The 20,128-nt window shown below is 38.0% G+C and overlaps 1 protein-coding gene across 13 annotated transcripts in view; it reads right to left on the bottom strand.

Moving 5' to 3' along the window:
- Positions 1-20,128, bottom strand: part of Dock9 (dedicator of cytokinesis 9) — a 260,684-nt gene that overhangs the window by 67,301 nt on the left and 173,255 nt on the right. For 12 of the 13 annotated variants that reach the window (XR_007210305.1, XM_048341148.1, XM_048341158.1 and 9 more), the window contains exons 28-35: positions 16,989-17,135; positions 16,479-16,562; positions 15,720-15,831; positions 12,118-12,296; positions 11,772-11,885; positions 9,231-9,348; positions 4,481-4,614; positions 1,973-2,087 (exon numbers count right to left, since the gene is read on the bottom strand). Coding sequence is in view for 12 of the 13 variants with exons in the window: in XM_048341148.1 (XP_048197105.1) it covers positions 1,973-2,087; positions 4,481-4,614; positions 9,231-9,348; positions 11,772-11,885; positions 12,118-12,296; positions 15,720-15,831; positions 16,479-16,562; positions 16,989-17,135 (1,003 nt within the window). In the remaining variant the exon portion in view is untranslated. The remainder of the gene's footprint in view (positions 1-1,972; positions 2,088-4,480; positions 4,615-9,230; positions 9,349-11,771; positions 11,886-12,117; positions 12,297-15,719; positions 15,832-16,478; positions 16,563-16,988; positions 17,136-20,128) is intronic. The other variant, XM_048341147.1, reaches the window with a different exon arrangement.

Genomic DNA, 20,128 nt, shown 5'->3' with positions numbered 1-20,128 from the left:
AGGATATCTTTGTGACCCTGAGGATAAGAAATTTCTACAATGGGAGGCTTACAAATTATAATTATAAAGAAAAAATTAATAACTTAAAGGCAATTGGCAAATAAAAAGATAGCTGAAGCCAGGTGCAGGTGGCTCACATTGTAATCCTAGCTACTCAGGATGCTAAGATCTGAGGATTGTGGTTGGAAGCAAGCCCAGGCAGGAGACTCTTATTTCCAATGAATTAACAAAAAGCTAGAAGTAAAGTTGTGACTCAATTAGTAGAGTGTTAGTCTTGAGCCAAAACGTTCAGGGAAAGCACCCAGGCCCTAAGTTCAAGTCCGAGAAGTGGTACATACACACACAAAAAGATACTCTAAAATTGTTTTAAATATGTAAGCTGCATTACAAAAAGCACGTGACTTTCTGAAGCGCTGACCTTTTAGTCCAAGATGGAGACTTGAACTCAGTACCTGACACTTTTTCTTACTAGCTGTTGCTCTACCAACTGAGCCACTCCTCCACCCCTTTGTGGTCTGATTTTAAAAGAAAAGTTTTGCTTAGATGTAAAAGTTCTTGTATGTTTGACTTTAAGAGCCATTATCCTGCTTTCAATATATTTATTGCTTTATACAAAACAAGGAGAGTCAGGCTCTAGTTATATACCATACTTAAAATTTAAAAAATTAAGAATAAACCACACGAGAAAAGGATTACCATACAAGCTAAAAATTCACTACCATGAAGCAAAATTTAGAATTTCTGACACATATGGGAAAAATTTCAACTTTATAACTTAAATATTAGAATAAATGCCGTGTATTTTTAAATTTGATCATCACTCATGAAAAATCTGGCTCACCATCTCCTCCCCCTCTTTTTATTCTTCTTAAACTTTAAATTGTAATTTTAAAGTAACATATCAGGGGCTGGGAATGTGGCCTAGTGGCAGAATGCTTGCCCCGTACACATGAAGCCCTGGGTTCAATTCCTCAGCACCACATATATAGAAAAAGCCAGAAGTGGCGCTGTGGCTCAAGTGGTAGAGTGCTAGCCTTGAGCAAAAAGAAGCCAGGGACAGTGCTCAGGCCCTGAGTCCAAGCCCCAGGGCTGGCAACAAAAACAAAAAAACAAATAAACTAAGCTGAAATGGAAACTCAATATAAAATAACAATAACAACAATAATGTCTACATTTTCAGGCAGGAACTATATCTTAGTGGAAGTGCAACACGTGTACCTGCTTTCACTAGGTACACACAGCCCAAGTGGCCTCTCAAGTTCTCAGCATTTTGTTTCCAAAGGAGTTAATCATAGTCCAATGACCTTAAGAAAGCCCATTATATACCTTCATGCTTGTTTTAGGGAAAATAAGATTATATTTGTGACCAGGGTAAGAATTATGACATGCTATATCACACCACTAGAATTGACACTGTCCTATCATGGCTATAAACTTTATGTGATACAGACAAAACACTAATAGTTCTTTATTTTCATTGAAAAGGACTTAATACACTTAATTAGAAATATAATTTACCCTGATACCACGTTGCAGTTAGAAAACTAAATAAATACCTCTCCCTTCAGTTAAGGCCATATATTTTCTAAATGGAAGAAATGCTTAGATCCCTGAACAGTGTGTTTTCTAATTTAAGAGACTGACTAACATAGTTATGTAAGTTGCCAATAAATTTGTTTGGACAAAATAGAAAAAAAAAATCAAACCAAAAGTCACTTCATTCATCTGCTTCTGTCTCTTTTAGTTAAGATTGTAGGTCCAAGTTCAATATAAGTTAATAAAAAAAGAGACTTATCCAGTTTTAGAACTCATTTTCTAGAGTTTCTTTTCCAAGGACTTTCATTCCTACAGCATTTATTAACATACATATAAAGTATTCTGTTAAAGCCTGTATTTTCAACAAACACAATTTAAAAATTAAATACTGAAATAAGGAAAGCAAACCATAGGAAAAAAATATATTTTAACCTACCATCAGACATGCTTTTTAAGATGTAAAGGAAACACATCAGTAGGCTCTTAATCTCAGACTGGTCTAGTTTGTCACAGCGAACCACAGAATTTCCCAAAGTGTTACTTTGATGGTGCTAAAAAGGAAATACAGATATTTTTCTAGTCCATAATACTAAGAAAAAATACAATTCATTTTCCTGCCTTGCAAGAAGAGAAAAGTTCTTAGAACTGAGTTGAGTCATACAAATTGAAAAGTACAAGTAAACTACAGGCACCCATGAAACAAAGGCACAACATCACTCAAACATAACACACACAATGCTCCTCGGAGCTCTAGCTTGTCTCCTGCGCACACTTTTCTAAGGGACAAGTCAGAAGGCACAGCCCTTTCACACAGTTATGCCAAGTAAAACCTCATGCAGAAAAGTACATGTGCTGGGACAAAGGTGGAAGTGGGCATACAGACAGCCACCCCTCTCCTCTGGAGACCCAGTTGCCTGCAACCGCAGGAAAAGCCTGAGTCCAGGTGCCATCATTCAAGGAACACATGGGGATCCATCACGGGCACTGCTGGGATAAAATGCTTAGCAGGTGCCCAACAGAACAAATAAAGATACCTCAGCACATTGCCGAAGACCCTAAACTGATGAGGTTACTCCCATCATCAGCTTAGCTCAACACTGCAAACATCAGAAAGCTCAGGACCAAGAGGGAGGGCAGTTTTACCACCAAACAGCAGGCTCACATTTTAAAAAAACAGACTAAGAATCTCATCTCATGATTAAAAACAGAAGAGATTTGAAAACCTAAGCTATATTTCCAGTTGAAATGTGGAACTTTTTAAAAACCAAAAAGCCAAAAAAAAAAAAAAAAGGCAAAAATGTCAAGTCCAATTAGAAAAATGTCCAATTGAGAAAAAAAATATACAATAAGCAGACTGACTTAGTAGACTCTGTATTTTTATTTAAGTCAAATACAGGTGTAATTAGTGGCAAAACTGGTTTGGTTGGGTCTCCCCCCCCTCTGGATGGGAACCACAAGGAGAGCTCAGTACTTCTGGTGGTGGGAGGAAGGGTGCAGCATGCAATGTTTCCTCTGGCAAAGGTGGAATGGTTAGAAGGGAAAAATCCACAGTGACCCGGTGTTTCCTGGCTGACTGGCAGCTCTCCTCCTCCTCTCCAGCACTGCGTATGACACAAGTGGAGTGCCTTCTTAGCAGCTTTTCCTTCTACACACGAAGGCATGTTGGGGGTCAAGGGAAAAGTTCAACATATCATGACACGCACCCAGACAGAGAGGTTCACCCCTCGACACAACCACAACCATGTATACAGATAATCACGTCAATGCCAGCCACAGAGTATGTGACAAGCCAACAAACCTGATGTTGAGGAAAAGGTTTTCCAGACATTTTTCTGACAATGAGGAATAAATCCCTAAGTGGTTTAAGTGGTTCAGCTGTTTATTGGCAGAGGCACTTTCCTAAAACTTGAAATAACTTAGGAATCAGTACCTAAGCGGATACAAATCTACCATGTGTTCCAGGTTTAACAGCCAAGTTTTATCCTTTCTCACAAAGTATTCAACAATCTGAGCCTTTAGTACTTTTAAGGTAAAATATGAGCAAGGAAGTGTGTTATGGGTGGGGGCACAGGTGAACTGAGTGATTTCAAATCACACTTTATTCCTAAATCATGGATATGATCAATTAAACTTTTCTGGACCTTGTATTGGACACAAGTGCATGGATGGTTGGGTTATAAACAGTATTCTCCAGCTCTGAAAGAAACATTTGTTCAAGGTGTTTGTTCCATTGTAAAAGTTATCTTGATCTAAGATTCAAGCAAAACCAAAACAAAACAGAGAATTTCAAGGGGCTAGGATATAGTTCTGAGGTGCAGAGCTTGTCTAGCATGCTCAAGACCTTTGGGGCCAGCACCACATGAATAAAAAGTGTGTTTCAGGAAGTAGACCCCAACCATACACAAGCCCAGATCCATATTAACTGATGTTTGTGTGTGTGTGTATGTGTGTGGACATCAGTCTTGAACTCCGGGCCTAGGTACCACCCCTAAGCCCTAAGCTCTTTTGCTTTGAGCCACAGAGCCACTTCCAGTTTTCTTGTGATTAACTGGAGAGAAGAGTCTCATAGACTTTCCTGCTTGGGCTGGCTTTGAACCATGATCTTCAGATCTCAGCCTCCTGAGTAGCTAGGATTACAGGCACAAGTCACCAGTGAAGAGATTAAGTGGATCATTTTAAGAAAGCAAAACATCAAGCCAAGTGTTGTCTGGCATAAATATAACCCTCAGGAGGCTGAGGCACAAGGACTGCAAGTTCCAAGCCACCCGGGGCTACATAGTGATTTTTTTCAGGCTTGTTTGGACTATATAACAAGACATTATTACTTCAAAAGAACAAAACAAAGCAGGTTTCATTTAACAGATACTAAAACATGAAGCAAGTTTACTTTGCACTAAATTCATTATTTCTAATAAACATTTGTGTTAAGTGAAAAAGAAATTACCTTGTCTAAGGAATTGCTCTTCTCACTATTCCTTTCTGGAAGGCTATTACCCGAATCCGTGCTTATGAGTGAGCCTCTTGAGTCAGCACTTCTCACACTGTTGATGTTTGGAGTTGAAGTTGTATATGGAGAAGCTAAATGGAAATCAAGACAAGAACAAAGTTTTGGTAAGCACTGAACTGTAAAGGAAACTGCATTTATGATACTCATTTTTGTTAGGAAGTTGGTTCAAGAGTGGAATTCAACTGTGTTCACTTTAAATAAACAGGTCATTTAAAATGAGACAATACCACCTTTATTCTGAAAAATTTACAATAAATATCAACTCATTTATTGGCAACCACTTTTGACTGCATAAAGAGACATTAACTGTTTCAGAATGGTATAGACCAAAGACATTAAAAAAAAAAAAAGAAAAATCACCTAAAACTATTCAATGATCAAATTAAGGTATACAATGCAAACTGCATGTGTAGGAGCCCCAGCAAATTTTATAGGTGCTACAAGACATTTTAAAATTTTAGGAAAAACGGCAATATTTGGCTTTGGAGGGAAACTTCTGTTCCAACACTGGATCATGCTATGTTCCTTTTTTATTTGGTCATATCTTTGTAAAGCTGGATGTTCCATAGTTTCATAAGAAGTATTGGACAAAAATCAATACAAGGAAGTGGGAACAATTAGACAATTAAGATTTCAAAGTATGAGAAACTGTATCTATCAGGTACACATAACTCACTAGTATGTATGTGTGTTTATAGATAAAATATGGCTATTTTTCTTTAAATGTCTTATTTTTTCACATGTTTACTAAGTTGTTAGGATATAAGTACTTATTAAATTATTTGGTTTAAAGTATCAAATGAAGAGAACTGCTACTCATTAACAAACAAAACTATTGACAGATAAATAAGTTCTAATAAACATAGCTGCTGGTTTTAGCCCTGAACACCATGATCAACTGTGACAATTGGTCCATTTTTATTTTATCTTTTTGTTGTTTGCTTATTTGTCAGTTCTAGCGGCTTGAATTTGGGGTCTGGGTGATATTCCTGAGTTGTTTTGTTTTTTTGTTTTTTTTTGGCCAGTCCTGGGCCTTGGACTCAGGGCCTGAGCACTGTCCCCGGCTTCTTTTTGCTCAAGGCTAGAACTCTGCCACTTGAGTCACAGCGCCACTTCTGGCCATTTTCTGTATACGTGGTGCTGGGGAATCGAACCCAGGGCTTCAAGTATACGAGGGCAAGCGCTCTTGCCACTAGGCCATATCCCCAGCCCATTCCTGAGCTTTTTGAGCAAAGCTAGTGCTCTTCTGCTTGAGCTATAGCTCCATTTCCTTCCTTCCTTTTTTTTTAAACATTCCTGCCTGGCTGCCTTCTAACTGTAGTCCTCGATCTTAGCCTCCTGAGCAGCTAGGATTATAGGTGCGAGCCACCAGCACACGGCTCCAGCTAGGATTCCCGGTCTTAGACATTGGCACCCAGCTCCATTTTCACTCCTAGAAACAAAATATTTTGGTGGGATCTCTACTAGAGTTATAAAGAAAATGAAAATCTAACTTGGAATTAAATTTGTGATGTTCATGAATAAACAAGCACTTGAAAGCATGGAATTTTTAAGGTAATAAATAGATTTCCTAATTGGATAAGATCTAAAAAAATACATAATTAAAAATAACTGTACAGTTCTGGGCTGAGCTAGTAGCCATGCCTCCAGTGGAAAGGTCTGGTGGGAAAAGGCCAGAGTAGGGGAGACCCATGTCACTCTGTCATTTGGCAGTTGTAATTACAGCCTCACAGACCCAACCCAAAGTCATTATTTTCAGATTTCAGTAGGCAAATTAGTTGGCATGGACTGACTGAAATAGAAGTTCTAAGCCAACATAAAGAAATAAAACAATATAGTCAGTCCCTGGGTTAAACAACACAGTTTTGTAAGTTACTCAATTTTTCACATAAATTCGCCATTTCTCAGGTGGTCTTTATTCTTAAAAGGAAGACCTGTGACACGGAATTTGTAAACCCTTCTACCTTCTAAACATTTATTGTAAGTCATAAGCTGTTATCCCCAGAACCAAAAATGTTTGACTGTCACAGAATAGGTAAAAACTCTACAGAGAAACTATGACCCTTTTTCTACACGGAAAGAAAATAAATACATGTAATCACTGAATTATAATTATCTTAATATAATTATATTTCATAGTTAAGATAAAACATAGAATTCAGGATAAAGAGGTCCTGTATAAAGTAAAATTAGTCCTTAAAATTTCAAGCTTAGTTATAAAATTAAATTCCCAATTTAAGGCAAACAGATGCAAATTCAGCAAATCAACATGCTTAGTTTGCTCCTGGGGGCATGTGTGTATCTAAGTATTTAATATCCTTGAAGATCTAAAACAACATGTGGGTTTCATTCATTCCTCTCCCCTTTGTATTAATAGACCAATGTACTGAGTAGGTAGAAAAATGAATCTGCACCTAAAAAGGCTTGCATTTAAAATGAATGAACTTCAGAGTCGTTTTTGTTCAGGCAATGAATTGGTTTTAGAAATTTTCTCCAAATTTAAATAATTAGTGAAATCAGATTCCCTGACACAGATACAGGGAAAAAGTTTAAGGCTAAGAACCTTAACTGGAGCACCTAATGTACTAATGAAGGGAGTTGCTACAGCCACCAGAAAAACAAACAACAGCAACAACGATATCTTACACACACATACAACACTAGCAAATCTGATTTAAAAGCAGTGTTTCCCTGGAAGATCCTCCTAAAAGATAACAAGGACTGAGGCATTCAAGATAGGAGAAAATAGCCTGTTATGAATTAATTTCTATAAAGTACACTTGGATTTTTACATTTAATAAAGAGTGAAAAGGGACTAAATCAGTCTCATGGCATAACTATACCATGAATGAAAAACAAAGCCCATCTCTGTCATTTGGGCCATGCAAAGGATATCTAATAGGTCACTTCTAAGCCCCAAAGGAATCCCAAATCCTAATAAGGTGATTTCTGAATTGGGTAGAGACAAATGAAACAAAACATTCCCTCACTGTGCTCTGATAATTTCCACAAAGCCCTGAATGCCTCTGAGTACTGTCACAGAGGACACAGCAGTGGGTTTTCAACACATTAGTAGGCTTCTAAAGTTGTCTAGCTGACTCCTGAGAATATATCATAAAATACAAATAACGCAACAGAACTATGCTTATAATGGCAATTGAATACTAATGCTGAGTGTTTATACCGTGCAAGCACTGCACACACTGCTTTAGCTCTTTGTTTCTGCTTTAGAGGTATGGATATGGAAGGTGCACAAGATGGAGGACACCTTGTCCCAGCAACTCGTCAATGGTGGAGACCAGACCTGTCTGACCTAAACTAGTAGCATAAATTATTGCAAACAAAAACCCCTCAAAGAAGATCACCTCCCCATTCTCAGAACAGTAGCTTGGCATGTGGGCACAGCAGGAGAGTGATACAATGAAGGTCCCAGAAGAGAAGCAAATAGAAAAATAGCAGACAGCATTTGTTAAATGTTTGTTGTGTACCAGACTCTGCTTCCAGCAATTTTTTTGAATGAACTCTTTTTGTTTTTAAAATGCTAAATGAGGCGAGTATAAATATGAAAAATATACAGTAATATAAATAAGATGAAACTTGGTACTAGTATATAAGAAATTTAGGCATTGGTGTGGGCCTTCCAATTTTATATTATACCTCATTCACTACAAAAATGGCATATAGCAATACAAAAGGTAAGGACATACACTCAAAATGAGCAATAGTCCTGTAAATTAACGGGACAAAAGGGTTCATACTTTCTTCTGTCCTATGAATTTAGACTATTTATGGGTAGTCTAACCACCAGCCATAAAGTATGTTTCATTTATTCAACATGTGGCAAGGAGAGGGGAAAACATTTGTAAACACCTAAGGTAATTCCGTTATACGTATTTATTATTACACTAAATCAGTCTCATGGCATAACTATACCATGAATGAAAAACAATTAAAGCCCATCTCTGTCATTTGGGTCATGCAAAGGATATCTAATAGGTCACTTCTAAGCTCCAAAGGAATCCCAAATCCTAATAAGGTGATTTCTGAATTGGATGGAGACAAATGAAACAAAACAAAGTGTGGCTCAGTTATTCAGAATATAAGTAGGAGCTTTTTTTCAGGCATTTTCTTATAGAGGAATTATTCTATTTGCATCTTGATACTTGCCATCTGTTCTCTTTCTCATAGGGGCTGCTCTTCAATGTTTTAAATGGAAAAAAATATTTTAAGTTAGAGGATATTTGAAAAGTGACTTTAGGATTGAATCCTGGCCACAAACTGCTACCTCCTTCAGAACTGTGAACAAGACTGACATTTCATCTAATTTGCCAACCCTACAAGTGAATTTCCACCATTCCCGCCCCAACACCTACAAAGATATTCCCTTTCTAAACGCATAAACAATCCAATTAAGATTTTAAATAGCAAATCAACTTAAGCATTTAACAAAAAGCAACCAGCACACACAAGTAATCAAAAACATTGGGGTCAGGATTCACAAGAAATCTAGAATCTTCATTACAGTGTATGGTAGAGGGATTTTGGTCGTGAAACATCACTCAGGAAAATAATATTCAAGGCAGAAATTTAGACTTCCAACTCTTAATTTGCAAGTGTGACACATTAATGAACTGTAAGTCACTTTGAGTGACACTAGGTAGAGGCCAGTAAGAGCATGGAGCATTACCAATGCCAGAGATGGCACCTAAGAGGTCTTTGTGCAGGCTGTGGTCCAGTGTGTTTCCCTTCTGCGGTGTCACTAGCGGGTTCCCAGCTGGCAGAGCAAGGGGTTCTTCCTTCACAGTCTGTCAAAGGCAGAGAGAAAAAACAAAGACTCATCAACTGTTCCTGAAGTAGGAGAGCTACTCTAGGAACAAGACAGAACTGCCTGACATGTACAACATCCCTAGGTGGGAGATGAGTCTACAGGGTGTGAGCAAGAGAAGAAATACTGCTCTAGAGTCAGCACTTTTCTTCCCAAGCGGCTCTCATAACATTCCTTTGCCAGAGCTCTGATGGTCAACTTTTCTTTAGACACCTTTGGGGCTTTCTTCCTACAGGGCAAGACTCCTTTGCTCTTTCTAACTGCAGCACTCACTGGCTTTACCATCCCTAATGAGCCAATTACCCCCCTCAACATTGTGTCTCTGGATTTTTAGAGCTTCGGGTAAACTGCATCAGTGGAGAAACTGGATTAATTTTAAAATTATACCAAAAGGGAAGTTACTTTGATAAAAGCTGAAGAAAGACATTCTGTTAATTTTCTTCAAGTCTCAAACAGGACAAGGAGGCCATATTCCATCCTGAATTACTTAACTCTGTTTAGAACAGCAGAAAAAGCATGGAGAGTATTGGAGAGGGTAAGATTATCAGGGGACATGGGGAACATGAAGGATAGAGGAAGTTTATACAGGGTGGAACAGCAAAAATAAAATCTATAAAAATAGATCATCTTAGTATAATATTATTTTGGAAATGTATTGGTGGGGAAGAGGTAACATATTAAAAAAGAGAGAGAGACAATGGATCAACGCTGGAGAAAAGAGACAAAAGCAAGCATGAAAATTCTTCAAGTGTATGTGGCAAGGACAATGGAGTCAGTGCATGGGAACAGGATAAAAGGGAAAGGGAAGGGGTAGCATCTTTTCAAATTATTAGCCTAGTTGAGGCTAAGAACAAGAGCTTTAAGGAAAGAAAGAATACATGTTTCAGTTTATAAAACTTTTACATACTTCAATAACTAAAAATTCTTATGGGTTAATGAAAAAGTCTTTTTCAACTGAAATATGACAAGGATTTTGATAATAATGCATAATTCTGAATACAAGGTAATTCTAGGAAGCTTTTAAAAACAAGAAGACAAATCAGAGCGCTGGTGGCTCATGCCTGTAATCTCAAGAGACTGAGATCTGAGGATTGCCATTCAAAGCCAGCCCAGGCAGGAAAGCCCATGAGATTCTCCTCTCCAATTAACCACCAGAAAACCAGAAGTGGAACTGTGGCTCAAGTAGCAGAGCACTAGCCTTGAACAAAAGAGCTCAGATAGGGCACCTAGGCCCTGATTTCAAGCCCCACGACCACCAGCATCATCACCAACAACAAAAAAGACAAATCATTATGCACTGAAGACTGAGAAAATAAAATAAAAATTAGCAATCAAAAAAGCTTCACCATTTCTGAGATCATTCTTCAGTTAGCTTAATTTCCTGTACCTCTTTAATTGCACAAATATAAATTAACCAGTCTTGGAGATGAGGGCCCAGTGTCCCTCCCGTTGACATCCCTAACATCTAGTCCAATGAGGAAAAACTGGAGATCAAAGAAATGGCTTTTCTAAGACCATGCATGATATTCCTATCAGAACGGGAACCAGTATGAGCTCTAAGGACACAGATTAGAATCATGCCCTTTTTGCAGCACTACCTGCTCTTCCCACTCCCGCCTGCCACTGTCAATTTTGTTGAATATACAGAATTAAGCTATCACCAGCCAAGAGTTGAAGGTTTAGTAACTGACCTCATCTTGGCCAGCAATGTAATTTATCAAAAGTAGTACAGATTTTTGCCAAAGTAAGGAGAGGATGTACTGGGTTAGGGAATGTCTTCTCTAGTCCCCAAATCCATGTCTACCTGGAACTTCAGGATTAAATTTTATTTAGAAATACATCTCTTCCTACTCAGGAGGATGTGATCTGAGGATCACAGTTCGAGGCCAGCCTGGGCAGAAAAGTCCCCGTGAGACTCTAATCTCCAGTTAACTGCTCAAAAACTGGAAGTGGCTCTATGGTAGAGGGCTAGCTTTGAGCAAAAGAGCTCAGGGACAGAGCCTAGGCCCAAAGTTCAAGCCCTACAACTGACAAAACAAAAAATAAGAAAAATAAATCACATCTTTCTACATGTAATTTAAATGGAAGATAAGATGAAGTCAAACTAGGAGGGGCCTAAATTCAAACAAGTCTCAGACTTCACCAGGGGGAACACCATGTGAAGACAAAGGCAGACACTGGGATGATACAAGGCAAAGGACACTGAGGACTACTAGTAACCACCAGAAGCCAGGAAAGACGCATGGACTTAAGAGTCCCTTGGACTCTGAAAACATGGTGATTTTAGACTCTCAACTGTGAGAGAGAAAATTTTGCTCTTCTAAGCTATTCAGTTTGTGGTATTCTGCTATGGCAGTTCCAAAACACAATATAGGTTGTATCCATGTAATTCTGCTTACGTACACTGCCTGGGTTCACAGGGAAGGGTGACACGTCCCTCACATTGATCCGCTGGACATTTTCAATAAGCAGACCAAACAGAGGCAGATAGAGAGTGGCTATCCTTGCCTGGTGACTCTGAAATGAAGACACATAGGATAAGTTTATTCTACAACTCCGGAAATTGAATGAAAGTCTAAGCTATATGTGGCTGTCTTTTTCATATGAATTTTTCCTATACATACAGATGTTTGACTTTTATCCAAAATAGAACAAAATGTTAGTGCTGTCACCAAGATTTTTCTGATTACTTTATGTTACTTTAAAGATGTTTATCAATGCCTACTTCCTCCACTTGGGGACATCTTACCCTTGAGGAATATCTGTCATCAAAAGAATGCTTTATGAGCAGGTTCTTGAGTACACTGATGGCAATCACTCGGACCTCTCGAAACTCTTGGAGGGCAGTGCCCACTTCTCTAAGTAGCAGTCCTACTAAGAAGTGATTTCTGCAGAACTCATCTGTTAATGAGTAGTCAAGCTGGAGATCTAAAATAAGGGTAGAAATGACTTTAGTTATGGAGACTACAGTGCTAGCTGGATAAAATAAAAATTAAACCCATCTTCTGCATTCAGCCTACTCTATCTCAATACATGATGAGATTTGGCCTCAAACAAGAAGGGATTGACTTTAAAATACTGCTCTGCTTTTGAACACATCAAACTTTCACATGAAAACCAACTTTAAGTACAAATAATTACACTGGATTTTGAATTTTGGAAAACAAAATATCCTATATAGTGAAATGAGATTAGTAACAATTTTTCAGACATAGAAAAATGTATCTTATAAATACAATTTCATTATAGAAAAAATTAGAAATAAAGTTATTGTACTAATTAATATAACTATAAAAGAGTAATCTGTGCACAAAACCATGCAATTACAGAAAGAATAAGAGTTAGGTATAGTAGTATATGTTTGTAACCTAAGCTATTTGGGAGATAGAGGTAGGAGGATTATAGTTTAAGGCCAGCTTAGGCAAAGTTAAGATAATGCCCTATCTAAAAACAAACTGAAAGCTGTAGTGCTCAAACCCCTAAGAAAAAAGAATAAATGTACCCATTCTCTAGTCATAAATGCCTTATATAGCTCTAAAAAAACCAATGCATTAGCTGGGTGTCAGTGCTCACACCTTGAATCCTAGCTAATCAGGAAGCTGAGATCTGCATATCATGGTTCAAAATTAGCCCAGGCAGGAAAGGCCATGAAACTGTTATTTCTAATTAAACACTAAAAAGCTAGAAGTAGAGCTGTGGCTCTAGGGGTTCAGCACTAGCCTTGAAAGCAGGGATAGCACCCAGACCCTGAGTTCAAGCCCCAGCAAAAACAAACCAAAACAAAAACCTCAATGTGTTTTTAAATGGACAGATGAGCACATACCCCATTTATTCTGCTCTCACTAAATTAATGAAAAAAAGTTGCATTTCCTAAAATATCCTAATATTTCTTTTTTTGTTTGTTTGTTTGTTTTTTGCTAGTCCTGGGCCTTGAAGTCAGGGCCTGAGCACTGTCCCTGACTTCTTTTTGCCCAAGGCTAGCTCTACCACTTGAGCCACAGCACCACTTCTGGCCGTTTTCTATATACGTGGTGCTGAGGAATCAAACCCAGGGCTTCATGTATAGGAGGCAAGCACTCTTGCCACTAGGCCATATTCCCAGCCCCTATCCTAATATTTCTAAAGCTCTAAAATATATTAAAATGTAAGCTAAAACAGAAATAGGAAAGGCACCAAATCAAACTAATAACTCAACAGTAAGCTAAATGACAAGCTACAGGACAAAACAGAAAGCTCCTCTGGAGATAAGACAGTTACAAACATGAACTCTGCAGAGGGACTGTGTGTTAAAGCAGCTAAACAGCACTCTAAAACGGCAAGTAGCTAAAGCTAGGACATGAGTTGCAATACTAACATCATTATTTGAATAATTTCTATAGACCTTCCTTTAACTTTAACTGCGTATCACAGTTACTTATAAATCTATAAAACTCTTTAGTAGAAAGAGAATATTCATTTTCCCCAAATAAACATATTCCACTGTTTATACTTATACCCAGTTGATCCAAACTACAGCTTACAGCTTGAGTCCACCTAAGTCTTTCAGAAAAGAACTACCTGTGATTTAATTGTGCATAACTATAGCCCTGTGCTAGTGTGTATATGTGTATATATACATGTGTGGGTGTGTATGTGAAAGGGAAGGCAAGATTAAGCAAGTGAAAAAAAGGAGAATGCTAAAAAGAGATTTATCCTCATCCATACAACAAGAAAGTATCTATATATGGGTCCTTGCCCACCTGTCTAAGGTTCCTTTTTGCTTCCAGATACCCTGGAAATCCACTGAGCACTTGTCTGAGACTATGGGGAACCTGAAAGGCTTGCTTTCTCAACTGGTTATGGAGGACAATCCGGCTCTTGCAGGGCAGATCAAAAGATATATACCATGTATTGAAACATGTTCCTTGCTCAAACACTAGATATGAAGAGCTGCCCTCAGTGTATATCCAGGGGAAGGAAAACAGAGTCTAGAAGTCAGTACAAATGGCTGGAGTGACAGAGGGTATGGTGAGGTCTGGATGAAGGGCAGAGGAGAGCAACTGATTTCTGGTGGGGAAATGGGAGTGTGAGGAGCCCCTGGAAGCCCCCCACAAAGTACATGTGACATGACTACTGGGGAGGAAGAGGAAGATTCACCAGGGAGAGGGTTATTTGAAGTTGAGGGGTGGCAAGGGTAGGCATGGGTATCAGAATAGCTGGGAGTAAGCAGATATGCCTGAAATGTGGAGAAAAGTGGTGTAAGAGATCAGAGAAGTAGACCTGGGTTGGATGCTGATGTTGGCTGTTCCCTCAGCCCCGGAAGCTTTCTCTCAGACCTATGGTGTGCTTATTTAGCTCAAGCCCTCACTTTCTCCACCTGTTACCTAGCTATCCTATCTTAACAGTCATTTCCCCCCAATCCAAGCTATTTTTTTTCTTTAGCATTTATCAGTGTCTAACAATTTGTGTATTTCAATTATATAAAGATTTCCATCTAGGTTATCTACTATTATATCCCAAAGCTAGACACAACTAGTGCTAGGTCACTATTTATTGAATGCATAAATGCTGGGTCTGTCAGTAAAACCTGTTTGGGGGGTGGTATGTCTCTGAATAAATGACTTAGTGTGTTTCCTTCTGAATTTCAGAGGTATCATTAATAGTTTGTGGCATCCTTTAGCACTAGTAAATCTGAGCTTCTGAGCACACTAAGCACTAAATTCAACAAACAATATTTAACAGACCTAACTCGATAGACTGAGTGAAGAAAAGAAACCCGGCATGCAGACATAAAAAGCACATGAGTAAGCTTCGAGTTAAACTACTGCTACCACTGTGGACAAGAACTATGAAAATGGTGGAGTGCATTTTTGGAGGGAAATAGCACTTTTGTTCTACTTCTTTCAGAAACATCCCAGAGAGTCTAGTGACCCCATGAGCAAGATAGCTCCCCGTGATGTTGTGACAGTTTTAGCTTCGGTACAAATGAATTTACCAGTTGGTCATGAGCTTCAAAATCGAAGTACACAGAAATGCCTAAATGACTAGCATATGCAAGCATTTCAGCAAGCACTTGCATTCTTTTGCTTTTAGAGGAGGAAAATGCAAGAAAGCAAGCTCACATCCCACACCTACCTACAGGAGTGTCATTTGACTCCACAGCTGGTGAAAGAAAAGCTAATTAATAAAAAAATGAAAAGTGAAACAAACTACAGTAAATAAAGTAGATTTCTATTTATACAGAGGAATTTTTAATAAATAATTTTTGAAATATGAATTAACCAAAAAGTTTAAAAATTAACTTAAAAAAACAAGAAATCACATTTTCATAATCACATTATGAAAAAATTAAAACATGCTAAGACAGAGTACCTTGGTATCTCTGAATCCTGCCTTTTCCAAATGGCATTGGCAAGTTCAAAGGAATATAGTGTTCATGATTGCATACTACACGGAGAAATTCAAATTTGTACTCAAACAGGGTCTGCAGGGGAAAAAAATTAGTCATCAATTAAAACCTTACTAGATACTTTGTATAAAAAAAGATATTAGAAACAATATACTAAGTAAGTCCTTTAGTTTTAGCTCCTTGAGCCTCTGGAAACTGCATGTTCAATTCCATTTTACAAATTTTAGAATGGCTAAGGGGACTTATTTGAAAACCGAGAACATATTTCATTAAGCAATGTCTTTAGTAGATGCTTAAGCCATTTATTATTTATATTCCTTCTACTTCAAGTAAGGATTTTAAGTAGCTTATAACTGCATATACAAACTTGGTACAATTTAAAACATCATTAAAGCATTAAAAAAAAGTTTTAAAAAAAAAAAGGACAGAGACAAGTATTTCCGCCAGAAATGTGACATGGTTTCTTCTTTTATCTTGCTAAATAAACTATGATTTATGACGCATGATTTCAGTTTTGCAGCTAAGAAGTCATTTCAGGTACTTTAGAAGAAAACTAATAGGTGATGTTAATTTCTCATTCTGAATTACTAGTTGTATTAATGTGTTTCCAAGAGGAGAGTGAGTTGTGCCTCTGGAAGTGAAAGAATATTCTGATGAGAATGAGAGGAACAGGTGGATTTCCGATGTGACTTAGTAAGACATATATGCAACTGCCAACCTACCTTTGGGTCTCCAGGAGCAAAGCAGCTGATGTAGTTGTTGATCTGTTTGAAGACAAAACCCCTGTCCATGAAGGTAAAACATCTCTGTGAAAGAAAACAATCCACAAATGATTTCAAGCTTTTTAAAATGTAATTCTTGAGTACAAATCAGCATTTACAAAAGAGCTTATTCTTTTTTTTTTTTTTGGCCAGTTCTGGGCCTTGGACTCAGGGCCTGAGCACTGTCCCTGGCTTCTTTTTGCTCAAGGCTAGCACTCTGCCACTTGAGCCACAGCGCCACTTTTGGCCATTTTCTGTATATGTGGTGCTGGGGAATTGAACCCAGGGCCTCTTGTACACGAGGCGAGCTCTCTTGCCACTAGGCCATATCCCCAGCCAAAAGAGCTTATTCTTTAGCATAAAAACATGCTAACAACATTACTAGAACACTTAATGTAGTCACTATGCTAGATAGCTACTTAAAAAACACATCACAATCACAGCTAACAGCTTCTCCCATGATAGCCCCACCTTGATGAAGACAGCTAGGCTATGATTGGCATTCTTAGAGGCCTCTGGATTATCTCGAAACTTCTGAGTGATGTGTGGCATCAGCATATTCACAACAGTTTCCACTGCATGATGATAGGATGCAGGAAATCTCTGGTTCCGTAATAACTAAAAGGAATTCAAGACAAACATTGGTTTCTTCTAAGTTGTAACTCTTTGTGTGTAGGGATTTTTGTTTCAGCCCACTTTAAAAAAATAGACAAAATGATTACACAAGGGTGGTAAACTATTTCAACATAATAAAGATCACCTTGGATGTATTTATAAAAACATGGAGGTTCAATATATAATCTCACATATCAAAGAGCTTGGCAGGGAAAAGGGGAAGAAATCTGCATTTTTTACTGAGCATCTCTGGTGATTCTGTACTGGTACCTCTCAAAGATCTAGTTAGAAAGCACTGGGCAAGGCTTCTACTCTAGGCATTCAAACTGAAAATATACAAATCAATGGCTGGACATAACCAGTTTATGAAGTCTGACAGCAGTCTCATAATAAGCTTTCTGAGCATTAATGAATACCTAAAAACTGACTGACTACTGAGCAATTAGCTACCCTCTACCACTGTATAGTGTCTATACACTAGGTACTTATACGATGTTGTTTTTCTTTTTTTAAAAAAAAATTTATTGTCAAGGTGATGTACAGAGGGGTTACAGCTACATTTGTAAGGTAGTGAGTACATTTCTTGTCAAACTTGTTACCTCCTCCCTCATTTTTTTTTTTGCACCATTTGTAGGGCTTGAACTCAGGGCCTGGGCACTGTAATTGAGCTTTTGTTTTGTTTTTTTGTTGTCCCTCAAGGCTAGAGTTTTATCATTTGAGCCACTTCTAACTGTTTGGTAGTTAATTGGAGATAAGAGTCTCATGGACTTCCCTGCCTGGGCTGGCTTTGAATGATCCTTAGATAACAACCTTGTGAGTAGCTAGAAATGCAGACATGAGCCACCAGTGCCTGACTTTTACTACATACGTACCTGTATGTACCTTTTCGCTCAAGTCTTGTACAATGTCTACATGTTTAGTGTTCATTTTAAAGAGGGTGAGAGAGGTTAGGTTATATATACCCACAGTACTTCAGCCACAATGACACAGACCCAGATCTACCATGAAACCAGTTTCCTCATAAACAGAACAGTTTACTAAGAGCCTGAAAAAGGATGGTAACTAAAGGCTCTATGACATTTATGAATTCTTGCACTTCATTCTAACAGCCACAAGAGGGAAGTATTGTCATCTCCGTTTTGCAGATGAAACTGAAGGCTAGGGATTGGTAAGGAGTACTAATTGATCATTTTAATAGTCTTTCTTTTCTTCTCCTGGATTACACATAAACATATGACTGCCCAGCTAGAAACTATAGTTCTATGTCTAATGTAAATATGAGCCACATGACTACATTCTGTCCAATGAGCTGCAAGAGAAGTGACACATATCTCCTCCAGGAAACACCCCTAAAAGGAGCTTGCTTTTCCATGTTCTTTTCTTTCCCATGCCTGGAATGTATTGTAGTGCACTAGCTTCTCCACTACAAGCTAGCTACTCCACCCTAGACTGGGATACTGGATAAAAGGAGATTGTCTCTGAATGATCTAGGGAATAAGCTGCCCCTTTTCTCCCAACTGCCTACCAGCTCACAAATTTCCAACAGAGAATTGACCCTAATGTCTTATTAAAGTCACTGTTATCCTAGACTGTTTCAGAGCTTCCAAACCAAGAACTTACCAAATAGGAAATTATATAAAACAGGAGCTGACAAAACGTGTGTATTAGTTTATTAAATACTAGAACATATAAAAATTTGAAGTGCAAGTTCTATAATAATTTCAATTCTCAAATCTATAGTGAGAAATTATTTGTAAGCTCACATAGAATAAAAAAATCCAGTGAGGCATGATCATAGTGTAATCATATGAAATTTACTGACTTTCAAAAACATTATAGCTAGTTTTGAAATTTCAGAGGATTTTGTTCCATTTATGCAATCAATAATTCTGTGTTCTAGGTTAGAGGGTTAATAAATGAATAGTTTCCAATACCCCTAGGAAGGCCAATTAACCATGAGGAACTACTGTCACCTAACTAAGCTGGCCACTCCTGAAATGGTTGTATAACAAGAGAAGTCAGTGGCCTTTGGAATGACTTGGTGCTTCCAAAACCAAGAAAACTGCCTAAATATCTCCATCATGATGTATTAAACAAGTACCAGGTTAACTCTACTAATCAATATTATCATTAAAAGTAGGATAACCAGACAGATAGGCTCCTGACACCATATAGTAATACCACCTATGAAGTATTCTTACCAGAAAGAAAATCAAACCTAAATCAAACCCAGCCTCTAGATGATGTAACTACATTTTTACAAGAGAAGTAGGAAATAGAGAATCATATCATGTAAAACTGCAATTGACCAAAGCTAGAATGTGGGAAATTCTACCAGACAAATGACTCACTTTCTTCAATAAATAAATTGCAAGAGAACAAATGGAGAGGGAACTGTTGGAAAATATCTCCACCCCTAAAAAAGAAAAGCTGAGAGACGCGTCAAGAATGCAATATAAAAACGTTTTTTAGAGCCTGATTCAGCCAAATCAACTGCAAAATGACATTTTGGGAATACCTGGAGAATTCTGAATATAGATAGGGTGTTAGATGATGATAAGTAGATATTGCTAATTTTGTTAGAGCAAGGCAAAAGGTGACAGTGTTCATAAAGAAATATACTCTTTTTTTTGCCAGTCCTGGGCCTTGGACTCATGTCCCTGGCTTCTTTTTGCTCAAGGCTAGCACTCTGCCACTGGGAGTCACAGCGCCACTTCTGGCCATTTTCTGTATATGTGGTGCTGGGGAATCGAACCCAGGGCTTCATGTATGCGAGGCAAGTGCTCTTGCCACTAGACCATATCCCCAGCCCCAAGAAATATACTCTTTATCTGACTTATGTAACTATAAACCCTCTGTAAGTCACCATTACAATAATAAATTACAAGAGAAAAATGTCAAAAAAAAAACTTTTGCCAGTGGCATTTGCTAGTATTCTGAAGTTACATCCTCCAACTTCTTTACTACCTTTCCTTTTCATGTTTTTCTTCTACTTC

This window comes from Perognathus longimembris, chromosome 3 (assembly GCF_023159225.1).
Source record: "Perognathus longimembris pacificus isolate PPM17 chromosome 3, ASM2315922v1, whole genome shotgun sequence".
In the NCBI taxonomy this organism is placed as follows: domain Eukaryota; kingdom Metazoa; phylum Chordata; class Mammalia; order Rodentia; family Heteromyidae; genus Perognathus; species Perognathus longimembris.
The sequence above is the reverse complement of the archived record's forward strand: the minus strand, read 5'-3'. Positions and strand labels throughout refer to the sequence as shown.